The sequence below is a fragment of the Pleurodeles waltl genome, chromosome 7 (genome assembly GCF_031143425.1).
Source record: "Pleurodeles waltl isolate 20211129_DDA chromosome 7, aPleWal1.hap1.20221129, whole genome shotgun sequence".
NCBI classification, from domain to species: Eukaryota; Metazoa; Chordata; class Amphibia; order Caudata; family Salamandridae; genus Pleurodeles; species Pleurodeles waltl.
Genome location: NC_090446.1, coordinates 43,699,996 through 43,722,300, shown reverse-complemented (window position 1 = coordinate 43,722,300; position 22,305 = coordinate 43,699,996). Strand labels below are relative to the sequence as shown.

The following is a 22,305-nucleotide window of genomic DNA, read 5'->3' as shown; positions in this document are numbered from 1 at the left end:
CGCAAATGGAGTTGCATACCACTGCGACTCGCAAATAGGAAGGGAACACCCCTTCCTATTTGCGACTCTGAAATGCATTTTGCGAGTCGGTTCCGACTCGCAAAATGCATTTCTGCATAGCAAACACACGTTTGCGACTCGCAAACGGCGATTTTCGCCGTTTGCGACTCGCAAACTGTTTGCTACATCTGGCCCTAAGGCCATATATTTAAGTTTTACATGCCCTGGTAGTAAAAAACTCTAAAATGTATTTTTCACTTCTGCAAGGCCAATCTCTCTCATAGGATAACATTGGGATACCTTATTACATTTTAGAAGTGTAATTTCCAATTGGAAAGAGATATGACCTCCATGTCTGGTGTCTCTGGAGTCCTAATTTAAAATTCTAACTTATAGTGAAGTCTTATTTTAAATTACATTTCGGGAAATGACACTTTTAGAAAGTTGGTATTTTCTTACTTTAGCCATTTAGTGCCTGCCGCCTGTCTCGGATCTCTTGTCTGGGGTGGGTGACAGTTGAGCTTTATTCATTGCTTGATGAACCATCTAGGCAGGATGGGAGGGAGGAGCTGGGCACGCCTTCAATTACACATGAATAGGTGGTGTCCTGTCCACACACAAAGGGCTGAATAGGAGGACATCTGTACACTTCAAAAGCATCTCCTTGGTATCTCCTCCACTTCATAGGTACACCTGGGCACAAGTACTGGACTTCTGATAGCACCACCACAGTACACGCTTGGACTTCTGGCCACTCTGTCAGGCAGAAGAACTGCTGTGCTGCTGAAAAAACTGCCACTCTGCTGTGCTGCTGTTTGCTGGACTCATTCCTCGATGTGTTTCCCTGTTGCATGCTGCTCTCTCTTGAGAAGGACTGGAATTGTCATATCGACCTGGCAAGTTAACCCTCCTGCCCTGATTAGGAAATATGGTTTGACCCTATACAAGTAAAGGCAGAAGTTCAAAGACAGCCAGAAACTATCCCCACAGACCTGGGTGGATTGTGTGGATCCTTTTTGCAAGGCACTGGATGATTGGGTGAAGAGCTTTGAAGTCAAGGGTTATCAGGGGCTGTAAAACGTGATTGCAAGGGAGTACATGTTAAGTCTCTGCTTTTCAGATCTGCACCAGCACCTGTTTGAAAGGAAGCTCTGTGACCCCAGAGAGCTTGCTAAGGAGGCGGACCACTGGATCAGCACCAGGGTCTAAAAAGATACCTGGCAGTAACCTCAAGAAGACTGGTTCAGGTTCCACCCCAGGAGAGTGAGGAGAAGGGCAAGGAAGACACAGAAAGGTCCCAGGGTAAGGGAGAGGTTCCCATGACCCTTCTGAGAAACAGGGAGGGGGGTTCTGGTGGGATGTGGCATACCTATAAGTCACCCTTAAGGCAGGCCCTGACAGTTTAAGGGCAGGGTGCAATGTATTTATAAGGTAAGATGTGTAATTTTAAGTTGTACATGTCCTATTAGTGAAAGATCCTTAAATTCATTTTTCACTACTGCAAGGTCTATCTCTGCCACAGGGGAACATTGGGATTGCCTTGTTGCATTTTATAAGAGTAATTCCCAATCGGGAAGAGATTGGACCCCCACATTTGGTGTCTCTTGAATTACAATTCACAAACACAACTTATGGTGAAGTTGGATTTTAAACTGAATGGCATAGAGTGGAGTGATGTACAATGGAGTGGTGTGGAATGGAGTAGGGAACAGTGAATTAGCATAGAGTGGGGTAGCATACATAGATCTGGTGTAGTGTGCAGTAGATGAAACTCATAAATTAAGAGTGACCTCTCATACAGTAGAGTGGAGTGCTGTGTTGTACAATGTTGGAAACTGTCATAGAGTGGAGTAGAGTGTTTGTACAATAGAGTTTATGGGCATAGAATCGAGCACACGTTTGGACAGTGGAGTGAACAGGAATAGAGTGGCATAGACTGTAGTAGAGCTTTGAAGAGTGGAGGAAAGTACACTGAAGTGGAGTACAGTGGAGTAGTGTACAGTGGAGTGGCATAAAATGGAATATAGTAGACTTCAGTGGCATACTGTGGAGTGGCATAGAGCATAATAGCGAGTAGTGTAGCATACAGTGGAATGGTGTAATGTGCAATAGCGTTTAGTGTAGTAGTGTACATTGGAGTGGCGTACAGTGAAGTGGTTTATACTAGACTGGTGTATTGTGACATGGGGTAGAGTGTAGTAGCATACAGTGGAGTGGTATACAGTGGAGTAGGGTAGAGTGGAATATCATACAGTAGAGGGGCAACATTTTAAGTTGCATTCAGTGTAATAGCATAGAATGTAGTGTCATACAGCAGAACAGAGTACAGTGGAGTACAGTGGAGGGGCATAGAGTAGAATAGAGTAGAGTGTAAAAGCACAGAGTAGAATAGTATATAGTGGAGTGGTGTACAAGGGAGTGGTGTAGACTGCAGAAGGGCACAGTGGAGTGGGGTAAAGTGACATAGCATATAGTGGAGTGGCATCTAATGGAGTTGTGTACACTGGAGTAAAGTAGAATGAAGCAACATATAGTGCAGTGGCATACAGTGGAATAGTGTAAAGTGGAGTGGTGTACAGAAGGGTGGTATAGACTGGAATAACATACACTGGAGTGGCATACAGTGCAGTGGGGTACAGTTAAGTGGTGCAGACTGTAGTGGTGCACACTGGAATAGGGTTGAGTGTAATAGCAAACAGTGGAGTAGCGTACAGTGGAGCGGCGTCCAATGAAGTAGCATGGAATGGAGTTGGGTAGAATGGAGTGGCAGACACTGGAATGGGGTAGAGTGTAGTAGCACAGAGTGGAGTGGCATACAGGTAAATGGTATACATTCAAGAGTCGAAGAGTGGAGCTGCATACAGCGTAATAGCGTAGAGTGGACAGGCATTTAGTGAAACTGTGCATAGTGCAATAGCGTAGAGTGACGTGAAGTAGATTGCAGTGTTGTATAGTGGAGTGGCATAGAAAGTAATAGTGTATAGTGGAGTAGCGTACATTGGATTGGTGTATAATTGATTGGTGTAGACTGGATTGGCATACAGCAGTGCGGGGTAGAGAGTAATAGCATTCAGTGGAGTGACATACACTGGAGTGGGGTCCAATTGAGCGTATAATGAAGTAGCGTAGATTGGAATGCCATTCACTGGGGTGGCATAGAATGGAGTAGTGTACAGCGGAGTGTCACACAGTGGAATAGCATAGATTGGACTGGCATACAGTGGAATAGCATATAGTGGAATAGCATATACTGGAGTAGGGTTTACCAGACTGGCATACAGTGGAGTGGTGTACACTGACGAGGCATAGAGTGGAGTTGAATACAGTGCAATGGCGTAGAGTGGACTGGCATAGAGTTGAGTTGTGTACAGTGTAATAGTGTAGAGAGGAGTGGCATAGAGCTAAATGTACAGTGGAGTGGTGTAAAGTGTGGTAGTGTACAGTAAAGTAGAGTGCAGTGGAGTCAGAAAAAAGACAGTAATAATGTATAGTGGTGTAGCGTACCTTGGAGTGGTGTATAATGCACTGGTGTGGACTGGAGTGGCATACAGCAATGTGGGGTAGAGAGCAATAGCATTCAATGGAGTGGCATACACTGGAGTGGGGTCCAATTGAATACCGAAGAATGAAGTAGCATAGATTGGAATGCTATACACTGGAGTGGCATAGAGTGGAGTAGTATACAGTGGAGTGTCACACAGTGGAATAGCGTACAGTGGAGTGGCATACAGTGGAATGGCATACAAGGGAATAGCATATACTGGAGTAGGGTTTACCGGAGTGGCATACAGTGGAGTGGCACACATTGAAGAGGCATAGAGTGGAGTTGCATACAGTGTAATCGCCTAGAGTGGACTGGCATAGAGTGGAGTTGTGTACAGTGTAATAGTGTCGAAAGAAGTGGCGTAGAGCGAAGTGTTGTACAGTGGAGTGGTATAAAGTTTGATAGTATACAGTAGAGTAGAGTACAGTGGAGTGGGGTATAAAGGAGTAGTGTAGATTCAAGTGGTGTACAGTGGTGTGGGGTAGAGTGTCACAGCATAACATAGAGTGATGTATATTGGAGTGGGGGTCCAATCAACTAACATAGAATGAAGTGGTGTTAAGTGGAGTACCATACACTGGAGTGGCATAGAGTGGAGTAGCATACTCTGGAGTGTCACACAGAGGAATAACGTGCAGTGGAGTGTTGTAGAGCAGATTGGAGTGGCATACAGTGGAGTGGTGTACATTTGAATGGCATAGAGTGGAATAGCATATAGTGGAGTAGCATCTAGTGGAGTCTTGTACATTGGAGAGGTGTATAGTGGAATGGTTTAGAGAGGAATATCATATAATAGAGTGGCTACAGAGGCATGGAATATGGATGTACAAGAAATTTAGCAGCAGTGTAGTTTATGGTGTGCAGAGTAAGGCAAAACAGCAAATTGTGCTGCCTTGCATTTCTCCAGAGTATCCAATCAATGCAGGGCCATGCATAGAGGCTTTGAGTTCCTTTGTTAATCTGAATTATATCTTGCATTGCCCATGCAACACCATGAGTGATGCAAGAGTACCACAATCTTATAATACCGCTAGGCAGAAGTTATAGTTTGAGCCATGATATACTGTGATAACTTTGCAGTCTAACGCAGTACATGTTGATGACAAGCCAGTATATAACTGGTAAAGGCTGTGGTTTGAGAATGAAAAAGCAGCCATATTGGTTTCACTACCCTTTGGTTATGTTCAGTGTTAGGGCCTTAGATATAGGTAAGCAGTGAGGGCCAGATGTAGCAAAGTTTTGCGAGTCGTAAATGGCCCGATTCGCTATTTGCGACCTCGCAAAATCCGAAATGGGATGCAGAAATCCCATTTCCGAAATGCAAATAGCGATGCGACCCATTACCGACTCGCATAAATTGCAACCTGATTTTGTGATCCGCAAATAGTAAGTTGCAAATTGCGAGTCGCAAACCATATGCAAAAGCCAGTCCCAAATTGCGACTAGTCGAAAAAAGCCCATTTTGCACATCCTGATTACCACTGATTCAGAGCAGGTGGTAACCAGAACCAAAGTATAAAAGGAGACCCAGAAGGCATCTGGGCAACTCAAAATGGCTGAACTGTACGTGAAAGCATGGAGGAGGAGAGTCCAGGCCACCCAGCAGAGGAGGAGGAGGCAGAGACAGGAGAGGATATACCGAGCCAGGCAGACACTATTCCAACTAACTGAGGAGGAGATATATGACAAATAAAGACTGAGCAGTGCTGCAATCTGAGAATTAATTGAACTACTGAATCCTCAGCTTGAACGACAGACAATGCGTGGCAACGCCATCCCTACACATGTGCAAGTGCTATGCTCACTGCACCTCTTGGCCTAGGGGTAGCTATCAGGGGGAGATTGCTGTGGCAGGTGGGGTATCCCAAAGTGCACTCTCACGATTCTTCAGATGTTTCCTAGATGCCATACTCACACACATGTCCAGATATATATACCTACCCAGGAATGAGGCAGAAATTAACAGCACCAAGTTGGACTTCTACAGAATTGCCAACTTCCCCCATGTAATAGGGTGTGTAGACGGGACACATATACAAATTTGCCCACCTGCAAATCTGGAATATGCGTTCCGCAATAGGAAATGTACCCACTCACTAAACATCCAGGTGGTATTTGATGCCCATGGAGTACACATGACTCATTCATATTCAAGCACGGTGGGATACACCAATGCCTAGAACGTGGGGAGTTTGGAGACGGATATCTATTAGGTATTGCTGAATACACCCTGAAGCCATACATACAGGTCACTGTGTAACCCATTGATGCCCTGCTAAATTTGCCTTTTTTGTCAAACAGGTGACAGTGCATATGCCCTGAGACCATGGATACTCACCCCGTACCTGGCAATCAGAACGAGAGGCGATATAACAGTGCACATCGGCAGACCAGAACTGTAGTGGAGGGGACCTTTGGCTTGTTAAAGTCAAGATTCAGATTCCTCCACAAAAGTGGAGGTGCACTCCAGTATGCCCCAGAAACAGCATGCAAGATATTTGCAGCCTGTGCCATCCTACACAACATTGCCACCAGACATGGGCTACATCTCACCCCTGAAGACACAGACACGGAGGATGAGGAGCAAGAGCTACCACACCGACAGCCTGGGGATAGAAGCATCGCAAATGAGGGCAGACAGAGACGGAACCACATTGCAACCCAATACTTTTGCAGGAACGTGGCAATTGTCACCACACTCACTAATGTCAGACACACATAGCCCAGTTATGTAGTGAAACAAACAAAACCTTTTTATTTATAAACTATGTAAAAGATAGAACATTGCTGTATGTCACAGTCTTGAATTGTTAAATGTAATTTAAGACACATTAAATTCATGTGCCTTATTCACAGGACAGTTTGGTGGCTCACACCCTCCTCCTATTGCGGCCACCATGGCTCATCCCTGGTGGGTCCCCTGACCCCTGCCGTACACTGCTACTCGGCAGCACACGGGACTCGCTGGCAGAAACACTACTTATGGTCGACCCCTCCTTGCTGTCCTGCGGGGTCTCCCCTGTGCCCCTTGCAGCCTGCCTGCTCTCCATAAGGTCAACCGCATGGCTGATGCGGCCAAGTCCTCGAGCCACATCCCCTACGAAATGCCCAAGTTCTACATGGAGGCTGACTGTATGCCTTGACAGGCATGTTGTATTAGTGGCAAGACGCCCAATAGATGCTGCCAGTCTGTCAAAGCGTGCATCAGTGTGGCGCTCCCTGCGCCTTGCCTGTGACCTGTCTGCCACAAGTTCAGTCACCAAATGTTCAATGGCCTGTGTTAAGTTCCCCAGATGTTGATTTATGTGGTTGAACTGACTGTCCACATTTGCCATCCCATGTGTCATTGTGGTCTGCAGTCTATTCAGGTTTCTGTTGATGGACCTTAATTGTCTGTTTTGCAGGCGCTGACCCTGAATGAGCGATGCCTCCAAGCCCGCAAACTCTGCTTCTCCTACATCATCCTGGGGCACCGACTGAACTCTGCGCCGGCGTCTGCGCACTGGTCCAGCTGCTGGCTCTGTGCGCCTCTCTGTGGAGCTGGGCCCTGGTGATATTTCTGCTGCCCCCAGGTCCTGCATTTGATCTTCAATGGACTCTGGTGGTGTTCTGCTGGGCCCTGCAATGTCACCGGCAGCCTCCTGCATTGGGTCTGGCCCATGTTCCTCTCCCTGCCTTATGTCACTGCTGGGGGTGTCTTGTGGGAGACCTGTGGGACATAGGGGATATACTGTCAGTCTCGCACATCTGTTTTATGCCTCATAATAAACATTTGTCTATATTTGGACTACTGTACTACATTGCCCATAATGCATTATTCTAGAGGTTGCTAGATTGGAATGGAGCTAGTCTGGTGGTGCCTGCTGCTGTGTACTGGGATAGTGTGTATACTGCATTTGTGGGTGTCAAAGCATATCTCATGGTACTCACTTTTTGATGTCCCAGGCACTGAACTGTCCAGTTCTCCCATGCCCAGTACGGCCTCTGGCTCCAGTGTCTGCTCCCCCATGCTTTCCAGGGCTGTGGGTGGTGGTACGGTGGATGGGCCTCCTCTGGTGCCCCTCATCTCCCTCATGTGCTCCGCAACCCTCTCCTTGGTCCTGGAGCGCAGGTCATACCACCTTTTGCGGATTTCCTCAAGGGTGCGGTGGCTTACCCCTATGGCACTGATTTTCTCCTGTATCTGCTGCCATAATCTTTTCTTCTGAGTGTCTGGGACACTCATTGCTGCCTTTCCGAAAAGTTCATCATGGTGCAGGCAGCATTCTTCTGTAAGCACCTCCAACTCCTTGTCAGAAAATTTAATTTTCCACCTTCTGCCAGCACTGCCTGTCTCCTCAATGGTTGCTGCAGCTCCTCTCGCCTGGGTGTAGCTCAGCAGTTTGAAATGGGTGTGGTCCTCCCTCCTCCCAGGTCTAATGGATGACTTCCTAGTTCTGATGTCATCACCAAGAGCCAGGAAGTGGGTTTCCCAACTGTTGTGCTGCACCTGCAGGCAATTTGCAACTCAGTTGCAATTTGCCACACCCTTCTCTCAAATTGCGATCTCGCTTTTAGCGAGGTCGCAAATTGCGACCTCGCTAAAAGCAAAGGTCGCAAAATGCGGCGCAACACCTCTGTGACTCGCAAATTGGTATTGCGAGTCTTTCTTACATTTGGTTTTGCGAGTCGGAAATAGCGATTCGCATGGAGTCGCTATTTCCGATTCACAAAGTTTTACCTACCTACATCTGGCCCTAAGTCCCTACCTAATTGCACCTTATAAAGTGGTAATAGGTAGAAAAATGTATTTATTTTTTATATATTTTTAAATAAATTTACAGCCATGTACCACAGCAAGTTCACAAAAGTGTGTGAAATTCCACTAAAATACAAGGTTAACAAATATCACAAAGTTTAAATGCCTTCTAACTTAAAACACTTACGCACCCTACTTAACTGCAGGACCCAGAAAGCATAATCTCTGCACTATAATGTATAATCCTGCCGAATTTCATGTAAATTCATTGAGCTGTTTTGCTGCTACATCAGATACAACAGTCTATTGAAATGCAATGGCGGAAAAATGCATTTTGAGACCCCCTTAACAATTCATCAGAAAAATGTATATCATCTCAAAATTTTAAAAATACTATAAGTTTGGAAAGTTTTGTGATGATTCGTCTAATAGATGGAAAGTTGTAAGGGAGGTAGTCTCTGAGGAATTCCTGTCATTGGGAATACTAACTATAACTAGAGTGGCAATCAGATTTAATGTGATTTCTTTCTTTTTATCCATTGCATTTGTTATGTATTTGTTTGTTGGGTTACATACTCATGTGACGATAAATGTGTCTGTTAGTTGCTCATGTAGTAATTCTGAAACTTTACATATGCAGCCTAGTTTAGTTTTTGGACTTCCTTACTAATTTTTATAGGAGTGTGCTGCATATGATGCCCAAAGTGAATGAACGCCAATCATTGTTGCTATAAAGATTAAGATTATTATTTTTGTTCCTAATGACCAACGATTGCGTCTTCCATATAGTAGTTTATGTAGCTCACTGCTAGGTCACTTTTCCTTTTTGTTGCACAGGAGTACATAATGGAAGATTGTTAGAAATGGGGTCTTTGGTTGGCAGTCAGGTTACCCCCTGTCCAAGCAAGGACCCTCACTTTAGTCAGGGTAAGTCACACACAATCCAAATTATCCTGTGTCCTGGTAGCTTGGCACTGAGCAGTCATGCTTAACTTAGAAGGCAATGTGTAAAGTATTTGAGCAATAAATCATACAATACCACCATATAGCACCACAGAAATACATCACACAGTGTTTAGAAAAATATATAATATTTATCTGGATAAATGCAGGTCAAAATGATCAAAGATGCAATAAGTAAATGTAGAGATATCACTGAAAATTGATATAAAGTGTCTTAAGTCTTTTAAAAGCAAACAAACTCTCTTTAAAGCACAAAGTACCTGGTTCGCTTGAAAAATTTCCACAAAGAACCACGGAGAAGGAGATGTGTGGAAACAAAGGGGTGTGCGTTGATTTCTCGGGCCGCACACGCCGATTCGTCATTTAGTTTTCACGCAGGGACAGCTGTGTGTCAATTTCCGGTGCTCGTCGTGGATTGTCTTCGGGTTGCAGGGTTTTCAGACGCCCCGGGGACGGTGCGTGGATTTCCTGCGCTGGCAGGAGGAAGTCACAGGAGCTGCGTTGATCCGGTGGGCGTTGCGTCAAATTTTCTACCGCACCGCAGGCGCTGCGTCGAATCCTCTCTGGAAGTCAGGCTGCGTCGTTCAGGGTCGGCTGTGCATCGATCCAGTGGGCCATGTGTCGAATTTCCGGTCGCTACTCTGGCGCTGCCTCGATCTTCTCATTGCGAAGTTGGGCTGCGTCGTTCCGGTTTGGCGTGCAGTAAAATTTTCACCATGCTGCAGGCTGTACGTCGTTTCTGGTAGGCTGTGCATCGAATTTCGCCGCACAAAGATTCCTTCATGAAGAGATGAAGTCTTTTTGGTCCTGAGACTTTAGGGAAAAGGAGGCAAGCTCTATCCAAGCCCTTGGAGAGCTCATCTTCACCTCAGCCAGAGAGCAGCAAGGCAGCAGTCCTTCACAGAAAGCAGGCAGGTGAGTCCTTTGAGCAGCCAGGCAGTTCTTCTTGGCAGGATGCAGGTTCTGGTTACAAGTTTCTTCTCCAGGAAGTGTCTGAGTTGGTAGGGGCAGAGGCCCTGTTTATATACCCAAATGTTCCTTGAAGTGGGGGAGACTTCAAAGAGTGCCTTAGAAGTGCACCAGGTCCCTTTTCAGTTCAATCCTGTCTGCCAGGGTCCCAGTAGGGGGTGTGGCAGTCCTTTGTGTGAGAGCAGGCCCTCCACCCTCCCAGCCCAGGAAGACCCATTCAAAATGCAGATGTATGCAAGTGAGGCTGAGTATCCTGTGTTTGGGGTGTGTCTGAGTGAATGCACAAGGAGCTGTCAACTAAACCCAGCCAGACGTGGATTGTAAGGCACAGAAATATTTAAGTGCAGAGAAATGCTCACTTTCTAAAAGTGGCATTTCTAAAATAGTGTAGTGAATCCTAGTTTGGTTTAATGGGATAACAGGAGTTAGCTTAGCCTCCGGCTTGCAGACTCGTGCCCCCGTCACCTAATGGCTTTTAACCTACTTAGCTTGCTCTGTCTCAGCCCATTTAATTATTTAATTCATCTAAGATGGCTGCCTTGTTTATAGTTAGGCCACTTGTTATGCTCTGCATTATCAGTGCCACCACGCTAAGGCGTCAAGATCAAGCAATAAAGACAAACAAACAGTAGGTGTTCACACTTAGGGATTTTCCCTCTCTATACTTTCGAGGGATTGTTTATAATAATTGCCGTCCCAAGCATGTCAGTTATCTATTGTTTGGAAACACACCTACTTCAGGGGTCCTGGTAGATCTGTATAAATACATCACACTTTAGACAGATAATCAGAGGGATTCCGACCAGAGGGCATCGCCACCATCGCTGATATCGATGCTGCAGTCGTCTTGACGCTGACCCAGTCTTCGTGTCCCTGCGGAGTCTGAGATAGAGACCTCATTCCAAGGTAACAAGGGTTGGGGCCTCCTCTCATGGACATGGCATTGGCAGATTAGGTTTAACAAACCCAGCTCTCCTTAGGTAGGAGGTTAGGCCTATCACATTGGGGTATGTAAACTACATAGGGACATGTCCTGCCTTTTGCCTACACAGCACCCTGCCCTATGGGTTACCTAGGGCATACCTTAGGGGTGTCTTATATGTAGAAAAAGGGGAGTTTTAGGCTTAGCAAGTACTTTTAAATGCCAAGTCAAATTGGCAGTGAAACTGTACACACAGGCCCTGCAATGGCAGGCCCGAGACAAGGTTAAGGGGCTACTTAAGTGAGTGGCACAATCAGTGCTGCAGGCCCACTAGTAGCATTTAATCTACAGGCCCTGGGCACACATAGTACACTCTACTAGGGAGAATTAAATAGTCCAATTGGGTAAGGTCCAATGTTACCATGTTTAAAGGGAGAGAGCATATGCACTTTAGCACTGGTTGGCAGTGGTAAAGTGTGCAGAGTCTAAAAAACAGCAAAAACAGTATCCAAAAAGTGGAGGGAGGCAGGCAAAAAGTTAGGGGTGACCACCCTAAGGCTGTCAAGTCTAAAAGGATGTTTTTTGTTTGTCTTGTCGGGCACAGTTTTTTGTGAGCCAGAGAGCATGCTAAGTAAAGTTATATAGATTAAGATGTATTCTATATGTCATGTATTTGTTTATAGGTTTCAATTAGCATGTGCACATAAATGGGTCTTTCAATTGTTCATGTAGTAAATCTGAAACTTTGAATATGGAGTATAGGTTAATCTTTGGGCTTCCTTGCTACTTTTAGTAGTATTGTGCTACAAAAGTTGAAAAACCTTACAAATTAAAATGTAGTCACTCTACTTACCTGCAGTACCCCTCAGAGTCATCTGTGCTACCTAATATGTAATACTACCAAATTTCACAAAAGTCCAGCTGATGGTTTTTGTGCTATGCGAAATACAAAAACCTATAGCTAGTGCATTGGATTTGAAACCCGTTTTGGGATCCTCCTTTTTCTTTGCATCCCCTTAACCAAATGATGTGAAATGTTTAGTCCTCTCAAAACGAAACAGGGGCAGCAGGTCTGCAAAGTTTCACGCACATTCGTCAAACGTGTATAAAGTAGGGGTGGGCAGAACTGGCAGAGTTTTACCCTGCAGAATTACACAGAGTTACCTAAAAACTGCAAGATTTTGCGGTGTACTGCGATCAGTGGAATTTTGGACCATCTTGTACTAGCGCTGATTTTTAGCATTGGGAACTTGTCGTGAACTGCACCACGTGGCATGCCAGAAGAAGCTGCTTCTTTCTGCTGCTCGAGTGGATTATGTACTCGAGCAGCAACTTTCACTAGGCGAGTTACAACTTTCTCAATGTGGGCGGTATTGGCCTGCCGCGACTGCCCGTTTTGAGAAACCTCGCTGGTAGGCGGTCTAGTGCACATTGTTTCTCACTCTCACTCACCATCTTAACATTTGCGAGCCGCTTGCGAAAAAAACTCGGAGTGGGGAAAACCTGCGAACTCTGCCAGCGGAGAAAACTTTACACCCCTAGTGCTAAATCATAAAGGGACAAAAGAGATCCCAAAAATTCCTATCTCTGGTCACCCTAAGAATAACTACAGAAAGGCTACCCTCACTCTGTAACATATATATATATATATTTTTTTATAAATAGGATATACATTGAAAAAATAAGGTCAAAGCAACACTATTGTTAAGTGTGAGAAAAAAGGTCTGTTTTCATTAAAAAAAAAAAGAAAAAAACTGTAAAAATTCACTGAAAAAAACAACAGTTAAATTAATGTTATAAATAGGTGAATTTGTCAATGACACCATTAATATTTTGAACTAAAAACACACGCAGAAATTCACCTGTTATAGTTAGCAGCACTAACTATAAATTAAGTCCCTGCAATGCACTTTTTATGACCTCATATCTGACATCACTCACTGATTACATCTCAAATTACATCATTGATGGCATTAAAAAAAATTTTTATCTGTAAAATGCAACACTTCTACTAAAGCAAGGCTGGTCTACATATAATCTAAAGTTTACTTTTTTAAATTAATTAAAGGCTTAACATTAATTCAAATTGACAGCAGAAACATCCTACCCACAAAGTCTTCTTAGGGAGACAAAGCTTCTTATCACAAGCATTCTCGTAGCACATTGAACCAATCAGACAATATGTCTGTCCTTCGCAAGTTTAAGCAGTGGTTATAGTTTTAATTTTTACTGAAAGCATATGCAACAAAATAACAATAAAAAATAATTGCAGTAAACAATTAAAAAATCAAAACATTTAACAGATATGACAGTTTTACTTGTGATTATTTTTTAATAACACGCCTTTCAGTTATGTTATGCATTTTTTTATGTGTGAAAGTATAAAGGGTTAAGTTATGGCCTTACCACTTTAATGGCTTTGATTTCTGGCAGGTATCGTGTTTCTTGCAGGCTGAAGTCGTAGCTCATATCACGGCTCACGAATCCTAGCTGAGTTCCATTCCTTGTAGGAATAAAGGTAGTTCAGAGCTCTCTCATTTTACCAACATCTTCAGTATACTGTTTGGCTTGGATTTATGGAAGTGCTTTCCCTAGATTTATACATGGTTATAGGTGTCAGCAACAAGGATGTAATGTGCTAGGACAGTGATTGACGTATTCATAAATGAGCAACATCCGTCCTATTTTAGTGCCCTCATTAAGTTGTCAAGAGCAAGAATGCAGTTTAGTAAAATTGTGACAATTCTATATCTCATTAGGCATGCTGAATTCTGGATTTGTGTTAAATTCAATAATCCAAGCTCTTAATTCTGAGAGCATAGTTTTGGCATCCAAGTTAAAAAAAACAGAAGAGGCACATTGTCCTAGTGTACTCCAGGCACACCTTTCAAAAGCTGTGCGTGGTGGTGGTGGTGCTGACTGAAACATGGTGCAGACTCAAACAGTGCTCCTTATCATTATGACTGTGCTGCTCCCTGGGGAGCCACAAACCTGTGTGGGGGCAGAGCATTCAGTGAACTATGGAGCAGATGCTTGCATGACCTCTATTTTTCAAAGTGCAGGCAACAGCATTTTAATGTAGAGATTCCCTTGCAGGCGGGTGCAGTGAGTGATTGCACGGACCTGAGGGGGAAGCCTGGGGAGTCCAAGGGATCACCTTCGACAACAACAGAGGGCTACCCTCAGTCATCATACAAACAATGCACCTCCTCTTTTTGGCACACTGTCAGTGTGCCCCATAGTGGCCTGTTTGCCTTTGTGTTCACGACTATAATAGGGTTAATAGCAAAACCAATTGGGTCACTCATTTGTATTGGCCATGCCTACATGCAAACAAGCAAACACACTCTCCAGAGAACACTGGCTCTACATGTGTGCCAGCACTATCAGTATTACAGAAGGTACCACACATACATTTGTGGTCCGTTCTGTAATGGCATAGAACACCAGAGGTGTCCAGATAGGGCACACCCGCCTATGGTGCTCCCGGGGCACTATGCAGAATACACCCCTGTATTCTGGAACCATTTTCCACCAACTCTCAGAGAAACGCCACCCCCCACAACATCAGATTTGATTGGCAATTCCTAGAAATCATTTATATGCAACCCAATGAGAGGTGCCAAATATGGTAGAAGGGCAAATTATCTGAAAACAGAATGTAGTGTGAACTTTCAAATCCAATTACATCTTTCTTTCTTGAGTGCTTATAAATAAGCTCATATTTTTATAAACCCAGAAGATAGACTTTCTTACTCCCAAATGGAATCCTGTATAATCATGACACCAAATGTAGTTCTTAGAAAATCAAATGATTTGACAGTGGCAATGACTTGACCCCCTATTGTGTTCATAAATGTGTTATCCATCAGCAAATGGCCCTGTTTTAATACCATGTTCAATTTCAAAAGGTTTATTAATCCATTGACCAGTTTCATCAAAGCATTCTTAGTCTGGGCCAGGAACCCACCATCCTTATTGGCCTAAAGAAGTGGTCACAAGTCAATCACTCTTAATATTGTGACTTTTGCTTTTTACAGGAATATATTCCCTTTATTGACATAATGATAAACTCCTGTGGGGCAAGGACACAGCATCCGGTTATTTGTTCCCCATTGTATTGCCATGTTACTCTGACGGTGCAACCTAAAAATCTGAATCCTCCCAAAGTTGATGTGGACTACCAATTTGAATTCTGGAATAAGAAACAAAATAGAAGTTAACTGAAGCCTGGAATAAGAAACTGAAAAAAAGTGAACTCCTGTGAGGGAAATTGCCTTTATCACAAATCTTTCATCATGTCTGCCTTTACCAGGGAGGAAGGTACCACCCAGGTATGTTTTAGTACCTTTAACACACAGTACTTTACCAAGTGGGTAGGCATTTTTTAAAATGACATAGGCCCTCATTACAAGCCTGGTGGTAAATGCCGCCTACCGCTGTGCTGACGGCCGCCAACATACCATGACCGCAGCAGTATTCCGCTACGGGTATTATGACCTACACAGAGAAATCCACCACTATACAGACACACACACAAGTCCGCCAGACCAAAGGTCAGTGATAAATTGGCAGTACCAAAACCCACACCGTTACGCCAACAGGAATACGCCCACAGTATCAAGACCCACGAATCACCGCAGTGGTCTTTCAACCGCGGTAAACCATTGGCGGTACACACCGCTGCGCTCAAAATACACACACAATTACAAAACACCACCACATTGGACAATTCAAACTACACACACCTGACACACATACACACACCACACACACAATCCAATATAAAATACACACCCACATTACCCATAACCCTTTCAACAACAAAAAAAGATAGCAAACAGAGAGAGACACAAGCCAGGAGCACCCACTCAATCTGAGCCACAGAACACCATCACCCATACACCATCCACGCACCTCAAACCACACACCCCAACACATCACCACACACATCACCCCACACATCCTCACACCACATCCATGGCACCCCAAAGACACCTTAGGTTTTCAGAGGAGGAGCTAAGGGTCATGATGAAGGAAATTATCCGGGTAGAGCCATAGCTATTCGGATCACGGGTGCCACAGACGTCCATTGCTAGGAAGATGGAACTATGGCAGAGAATCGTGGACAGGGTCAACGCCGTGGGACAGCACCCCAGAACAAGGGATGACATCAGGAAGAGGTGGAATGACCTACAGGGGAAGGTGCGTGCCGTGGTTGCAAGACACCATCACATACCCCCACCCTTACCCTCACTCCCATCACTCCATCACCTCACATATACCCCACCATCACAACCCACCCATCCCAATACCAATCCCTGCATGCAACACCAATGCATGGACACCACTCACAGACCTGTATGGACACCCATCACCACAGCATGGCCATTAGAGAGAATCAGCTAGCCCACAAAATCACCACGCACACAAGGCAAAGCTGACAGGGCAATCACAAACATACAGGGAAACACACCCATGCACAAGATGTCACACGCAGATACAATAACACTGCATTTTCATCCCCACAGGACCCCTACTCAATGTCACCGGAGAGGAGTTGCCAGCAACATCCAGTCCCCCCCCAGAAGAGGCCCACGGTGATGACAGCAGCTCTGCACGCCTGGATCACGATGACCAACCTGGCCCATCAGGGACTTCTGGACAGTCGGCTACCTTGCCACAGTCCCAACCCACCAAAGAGCCTCCCCCCTCTGGAAACACCACCACAGCACCCATCCAGCGGGCCCATGCCACTGTCACCGGGACACGGCAATCAGCAGTGTGTCTACCACTACAGGGACCGCAGGCAACCCCACAAACACAGGGCGATCAGGGACCTGGGGTCAGTGGCATTGGGCACACTGTTCAGGGGACAGAGGCACAGGACAACAGGGAAGCTGGGAGGACTGCTGTGCGACAGGGGGAGGATAGGCCCAGGGATCCCACTCTCCAGGAGGCACTCACCAACATCCTGGGAGCATACCACCATTCCCAGGAGACCATGCGCCAGATACTGGCCAAGTTGCAGGAGACCCAGCGGCTGCAGGAGGGACAGTACCTGGGGATCAGGGAGGATCTCAAACACATCTACACCATCCTGGTCACCAATGCAGGGGTGCTGGCTGACATGGCCAACACCATGAGGGAGGCAGTGGCACACCAATGGGCCCCTGACACTAGCCACACCGAAGAACGGCCCTCCACGTCCCCCCGCGCTAGTGGACAGGAGGCCCTGCCACAGGACCAGCAGGCCACCAGCACCCCACCCCCTGCAGAAGGAGAACCACCCCGCAAATGGGCCCTGCGATCCAGGCAGAAGCCAGAGAAAATTGCAAACACCCCGGCCAGGAAATAAGACTCTCCTGATTGTCACCCTTCTGTCCCACTCTGTCACCCTGTCCACCTTGAACTGCCATTACTCCCATTCCTATGCCCCATTGGACAATGCACCTATGATACCAAGAGACTGGACTCTAACTGGACATTCCTCCACCATCACCCCAGCCCATTCCACATCCCCCTCTACTTATGAGCACTTAAATATACACCCATGGAACAAGTACAAATCTGGAGTCTGTCAAATGATTCAAATATGTATTAGTACAACATTTTGAAAACATTGCAAGTCATATGTACAGTTATATATACACATTGGAATAACCTTTAGTGGGCAGTAGTAAACATACCAGGAGCTAGAGTGGGCCACAGAGATCTGAAAATAGAGATGCCAAAGGGTACAATAAGTGGCCATAGACATAGGGAAATCAGGCTGCCATTGCAGTGTTCAACAGAAAACTGAAAAGTTAAGTGACGTTACAGTGTCTTACCTATGTGTCACTGGAAGTACTGCTGTATAATATTACTTCTGTTGTCCACATCTTCTTCCTCTGACTCCTCTTCCTCACTGTCCACAGGCTCAACCGCTGCCACAAGACCACCTCCAGGCTGATCCTCCTGCAGAAAAGGCACATGGCGTCTCAAGGCCAGGTTGAGCAACATCAACATGCAACATGCAACAATGATATGGCACACCTTCTTGGGTGAGTAGTACAGGGATCCGCCTGTCAGATGGATGCACCGGAACCTGGCCTTCAGGAGGCCGAAGGTCCGCTCAATAATCCTCCTTGTTCTCCCATGTGCCTCATTGTAACGTTCCTCTGCCCTTGTCCTGGCATTCCTCACAGGGGTCAGTAGCCATGAGAGGTTGGGGTAACTAGAGTCACCTGAAAACATCGAGGGACAACTGTTAGACACACACTCACCCTTAGGGACAACCCCATACCCATACACCAACTTATACTGGGGCTCACCTATTAGCCACACCCGGTGCCTCTGGAGTTGGCCCGTCACATATGAGATGCTGCTTATTCCTCAAGAGACATGCGTCATGCACAGAGCCAGGATACTTGGCATTCACATGGGAGATGTACTGGTCCGCCAAACACACCATCTGCACATTCATAGAGTGACAGCTTTTCCTATTCCTGAACACTTGCATATTTCTCCTGGGGGGGGACAAATGCTACATGTGTACCATCAATGGCACCAATGATGTTGGGGATATGTCCCAGGGCATAAAAGTCAGCTTTCACTGTGGCCAAATCCTACACCTGGGGGAATACAATGTAGCTGCCCATGTGTTTCAGCAGAGCTGACAACACTCTGGTCAACACGTTGGAGAACATTGGCTGACACATCCCTGATGCCATGGCCACTCTTGTTTGGAAGGAACCACTTGCCAGGAAATAGAGCACTGACAGGACCTGCACTAGAGGGGGGATACCTGTGAGCTGGCGGATAGCTGACATCAGGTCTGGCTCCAATTGGGCACACATTTCTTGGATTGTGGCCGGATCAAGTCTGTAAGTTAGTATAATGTGTCTGCCCTCCATTGTCGCAAGGTCCACCAGGGGTCTCTACACTGGAGGATGTCTCCATCTCATATTCAGCCTCAGCGGTTGTATGGAGGAAAATCGTGAGCAGAATGTCATATACACACATCTATTGAAATAGCATCTTTTCCTTTACAGAACCAGTATGTGAATCTGAGAGTCAGTCGCTGTGACGCAGTTAGGTACCATGGCCTGTGCCCCCCTGAAATGGCGGCTGCTGACCTGTGAGGAGGGACAAATGGAAATGAGGTAATTCCACTGGCGTTGTGCACCGTTGCGGTAGGTGGTCGATGACCGCCGTGCAACTTCGCATTGGTCATTATTGGGCCCTATGGGTTCCAAGAGCCAATGGCGATGTACGCCGGCGGTGACGGTACGCACTGCCATGGACGTGACCGCCATTTGTTATCTATTCACTCACTTGCTACCTGACCTTCAACAGGAGAGGACCTACACTGCATGTGCTGCTGTGACCTGTGTCTGGAAGCGACAATGGCTCATGTGTCTGGGGAAAGGGCCCTGCCTTCACTGCGGAGGAGTTGGAGAGACTGGTGGACGGGGTCCTACCCCAGTACACGTTACTCTGCGGCCCTCCAGACAAACATGTGAGTACTCTGTGAGCATGATGCGTGGGCCATGAATGTATGGAGTGCTGAGTGTGTAAGCCACAAGTGAGGGGGGGCTGAGGCGTCCTGGCCAGAGTGCTGCATGTATGGTGGTCAATGTATGTGCGTAAGGGGTTCGGAGGGATATGGTGGGCCATGAGTGTGACGTTCCGGACGGTTAACTAATTCCCTTTTCTGCTGTCTTTTTCATGCAGGTCAGCGCCCATCAGAAAAAGGGTATTTGGCGTGCCATTGCCAAGGAGGTGCGGACCCTGGGGGTCTTTGACAGGCAGGGCACCCACTGCCGCAAACGGTGGGAGGACCTGCACCGCTGGGCAAGTAAGACGGTGGAGGCCCAGCTGGGGCAGGCCTCCCAACGAGGAAGGGGTGCCCATCGTACAGTGACCCACCTGATGTTCCGCATCCTGGCAGTGGCCTATCCGGAGTTGGATGGGCGCCTGAGGGCATCACAGCAGCCACAAGGGGGTGAGTACAAATGTAAAATCATTATTTTGCACGCGTTAAGGGTTGACCTGGGTGGGGATGTGGACTGTGGGTGCCCCTAGGCCAGGGCGAACATGGCAGGGTATGTCCCTTGTTGGGCAGGCTCTGAAGCACTCCAACCCCAATAGTGCATCTACTACTGGTCAGGGCCCTGTTTGTTTCAGGTGTGCAGCTGATGGCGTTAGGCACTGTACCCCATGGGCTGGTGACTATCATTCTAACTGGTAGTGCATGGAATAGTGCATAGGGCTGTTCCCTGTGAGTTGTGTATGCCAACGGAAGTCTTGTTGCTGGCATTGACCAAGTGTATCCTCTGTCTCTCCCCCCCTTTTTGTTTTGTCACCATGTCCTTGTGTGCATTCGCATCATCTGGTAGAGGAGCAGAGGCCCCGGCGACGGAGGGAGCTGTATCCCACATGGGCCTGGAGGCTGAATCCACCAACGGTGAGAGCACCAGTGGGACAGAGGGCGATGGGAGTACCACATTGGGGACAGGAGGGGACACTACAGACAGCGACTCCTCCTCTGATGGAAGCTCCCTGGCGGTGGCGGACAACTCTGTGCCCACCCCAACAACAAGTACAGCCGCCACCCCCCCTACCAGCACCACCCTCCCAGCAGCCCCTCAGCGTGTTTCCCGTGTCCGCTCACCCAGGCAGGTGGGGATCTCCTTCGCCCCAGGCACATCAGGCCCTGCCCCAGTCAGCCCTGCTGCCTCAGCGAGGAGCCTATTGACCTCCTGAGATCCCTCACTGTTGGGCAGTCAACCATTCTGAATGCCATCCAGGGTGTTGAGAGGCATTTGCAACAAACAAATGCATACCTGGAGGGCATTCACTCTGGTGTGGCGGCCCAACAGAGAGCATTTCAGGCTCTGGCCTCCACACTGATGGCAGCCATTGTTCCTGTCTCTAGCCTCCCCCTCCAAATTCCTCTATCCAGACCTAATCCCCTAAACCCCAGCGTATCGCAAGCACAACTTCAGACCAGCATTCACCCAAATCAACACACAGAAGTGGATCTGGCAAACACAAGCACCACACTTCATCTCACAGGCACTCACACAAGCACCATCCCCATGCAGACACACCAACATCCACTGCCTCCACTGTGTCCCCCTCCTCCTCGTCGTCCACCTCCCTCCCAGTAGCGTCTCCACTCACACCTGCATGCACTACATCCTCATCCACTACTTCCATCACCAGCACGCCCATCACTACACACTCCTCACTGGCAGTCACCACCCCCACATCCATGCACATGTCCCTGTGTCCTCTCCCACTGTGTCTGTGACCCCTCCTCCCAAAGTACACAAACGCAAGCACCCACCCACCCAAAAAGCATCCGCCTCACAACAGCACCCAGCCCAAGCACCTGCACCCAAACTCAGCAGACAGACACCTCCTACAACCACTCCCTCTTTCTCCACTCCCAGACCTTCTCCCTCTTCCCGCCCCAGTGTCCCTAAGAAGCCTTTCCTGGCAAACATTGACCTCTTCCCTACCCCTCCCCCCCACCGTCCTTCCCCTCGGGCCAGGGTGGCCAAAACCCAGCCCAGCACCTCAGCCACCAAGTCCACGTCCGCTGTGGTTCCTGCAGCTGACAAGAGGCTCAAAGGGGGAACCCGTCAGCCCAGCCAGTGTGCCACCAACCCCTGCCAAGGCCAAAACCATTCCGCCACCTGCCAAGGTGAAGAAGGGGACAGCAGCCAGCAAGGGGAAGGAGCCCCAACCACCCAGCAAGGCCACCTTAAAGACTCCAGCTGCCAGACCCAAGGTCACACCACCATCTGCCAAGGTGAGGAAGGGGCACAAAACATCAGGCAAGGCACTTCAGCCGTCCGAGGCTGCAGGTGAACGCCTGGTGGCAACCACCACAACCACCAGCACCGCAGCCAGCACCGCCAGCAGCCCCGCCGCTGGCACTGCCGCAAGCACTGCCACCTGCACCGCTGCAAGCACCACTACTGTCAGCAGCAGCAGCCCCAGTGGGCAGCCGTCTGAGGCGGCAGGAGAAGGGCTGGAGCCTCCCCCCACCACTGGCAGCACCAGCACCTGCACCGCGGGCAGCACCGCCACCGCCACCTGCACCATCGCTAGCACTGCTGCAGCCACCACCGCAAGCACCGCCACCTGCACCGCTGACAGTAGCACCACAGCCAGCAG

General features: G+C 47.4%; 1 protein-coding gene across 1 annotated transcript in view; it reads right to left on the bottom strand.

The window, feature by feature from the left end:
- Positions 1 to 22,305, bottom strand: part of LOC138247158 (putative DBH-like monooxygenase protein 2) — a 167,578-nt gene that overhangs the window by 71,829 nt on the left and 73,444 nt on the right. The window contains exon 9 of the mRNA XM_069201898.1: positions 13,543 to 13,639. Coding sequence (XP_069057999.1) covers positions 13,543 to 13,639 — 97 coding nt within the window. The remainder of the gene's footprint in view (positions 1 to 13,542; positions 13,640 to 22,305) is intronic.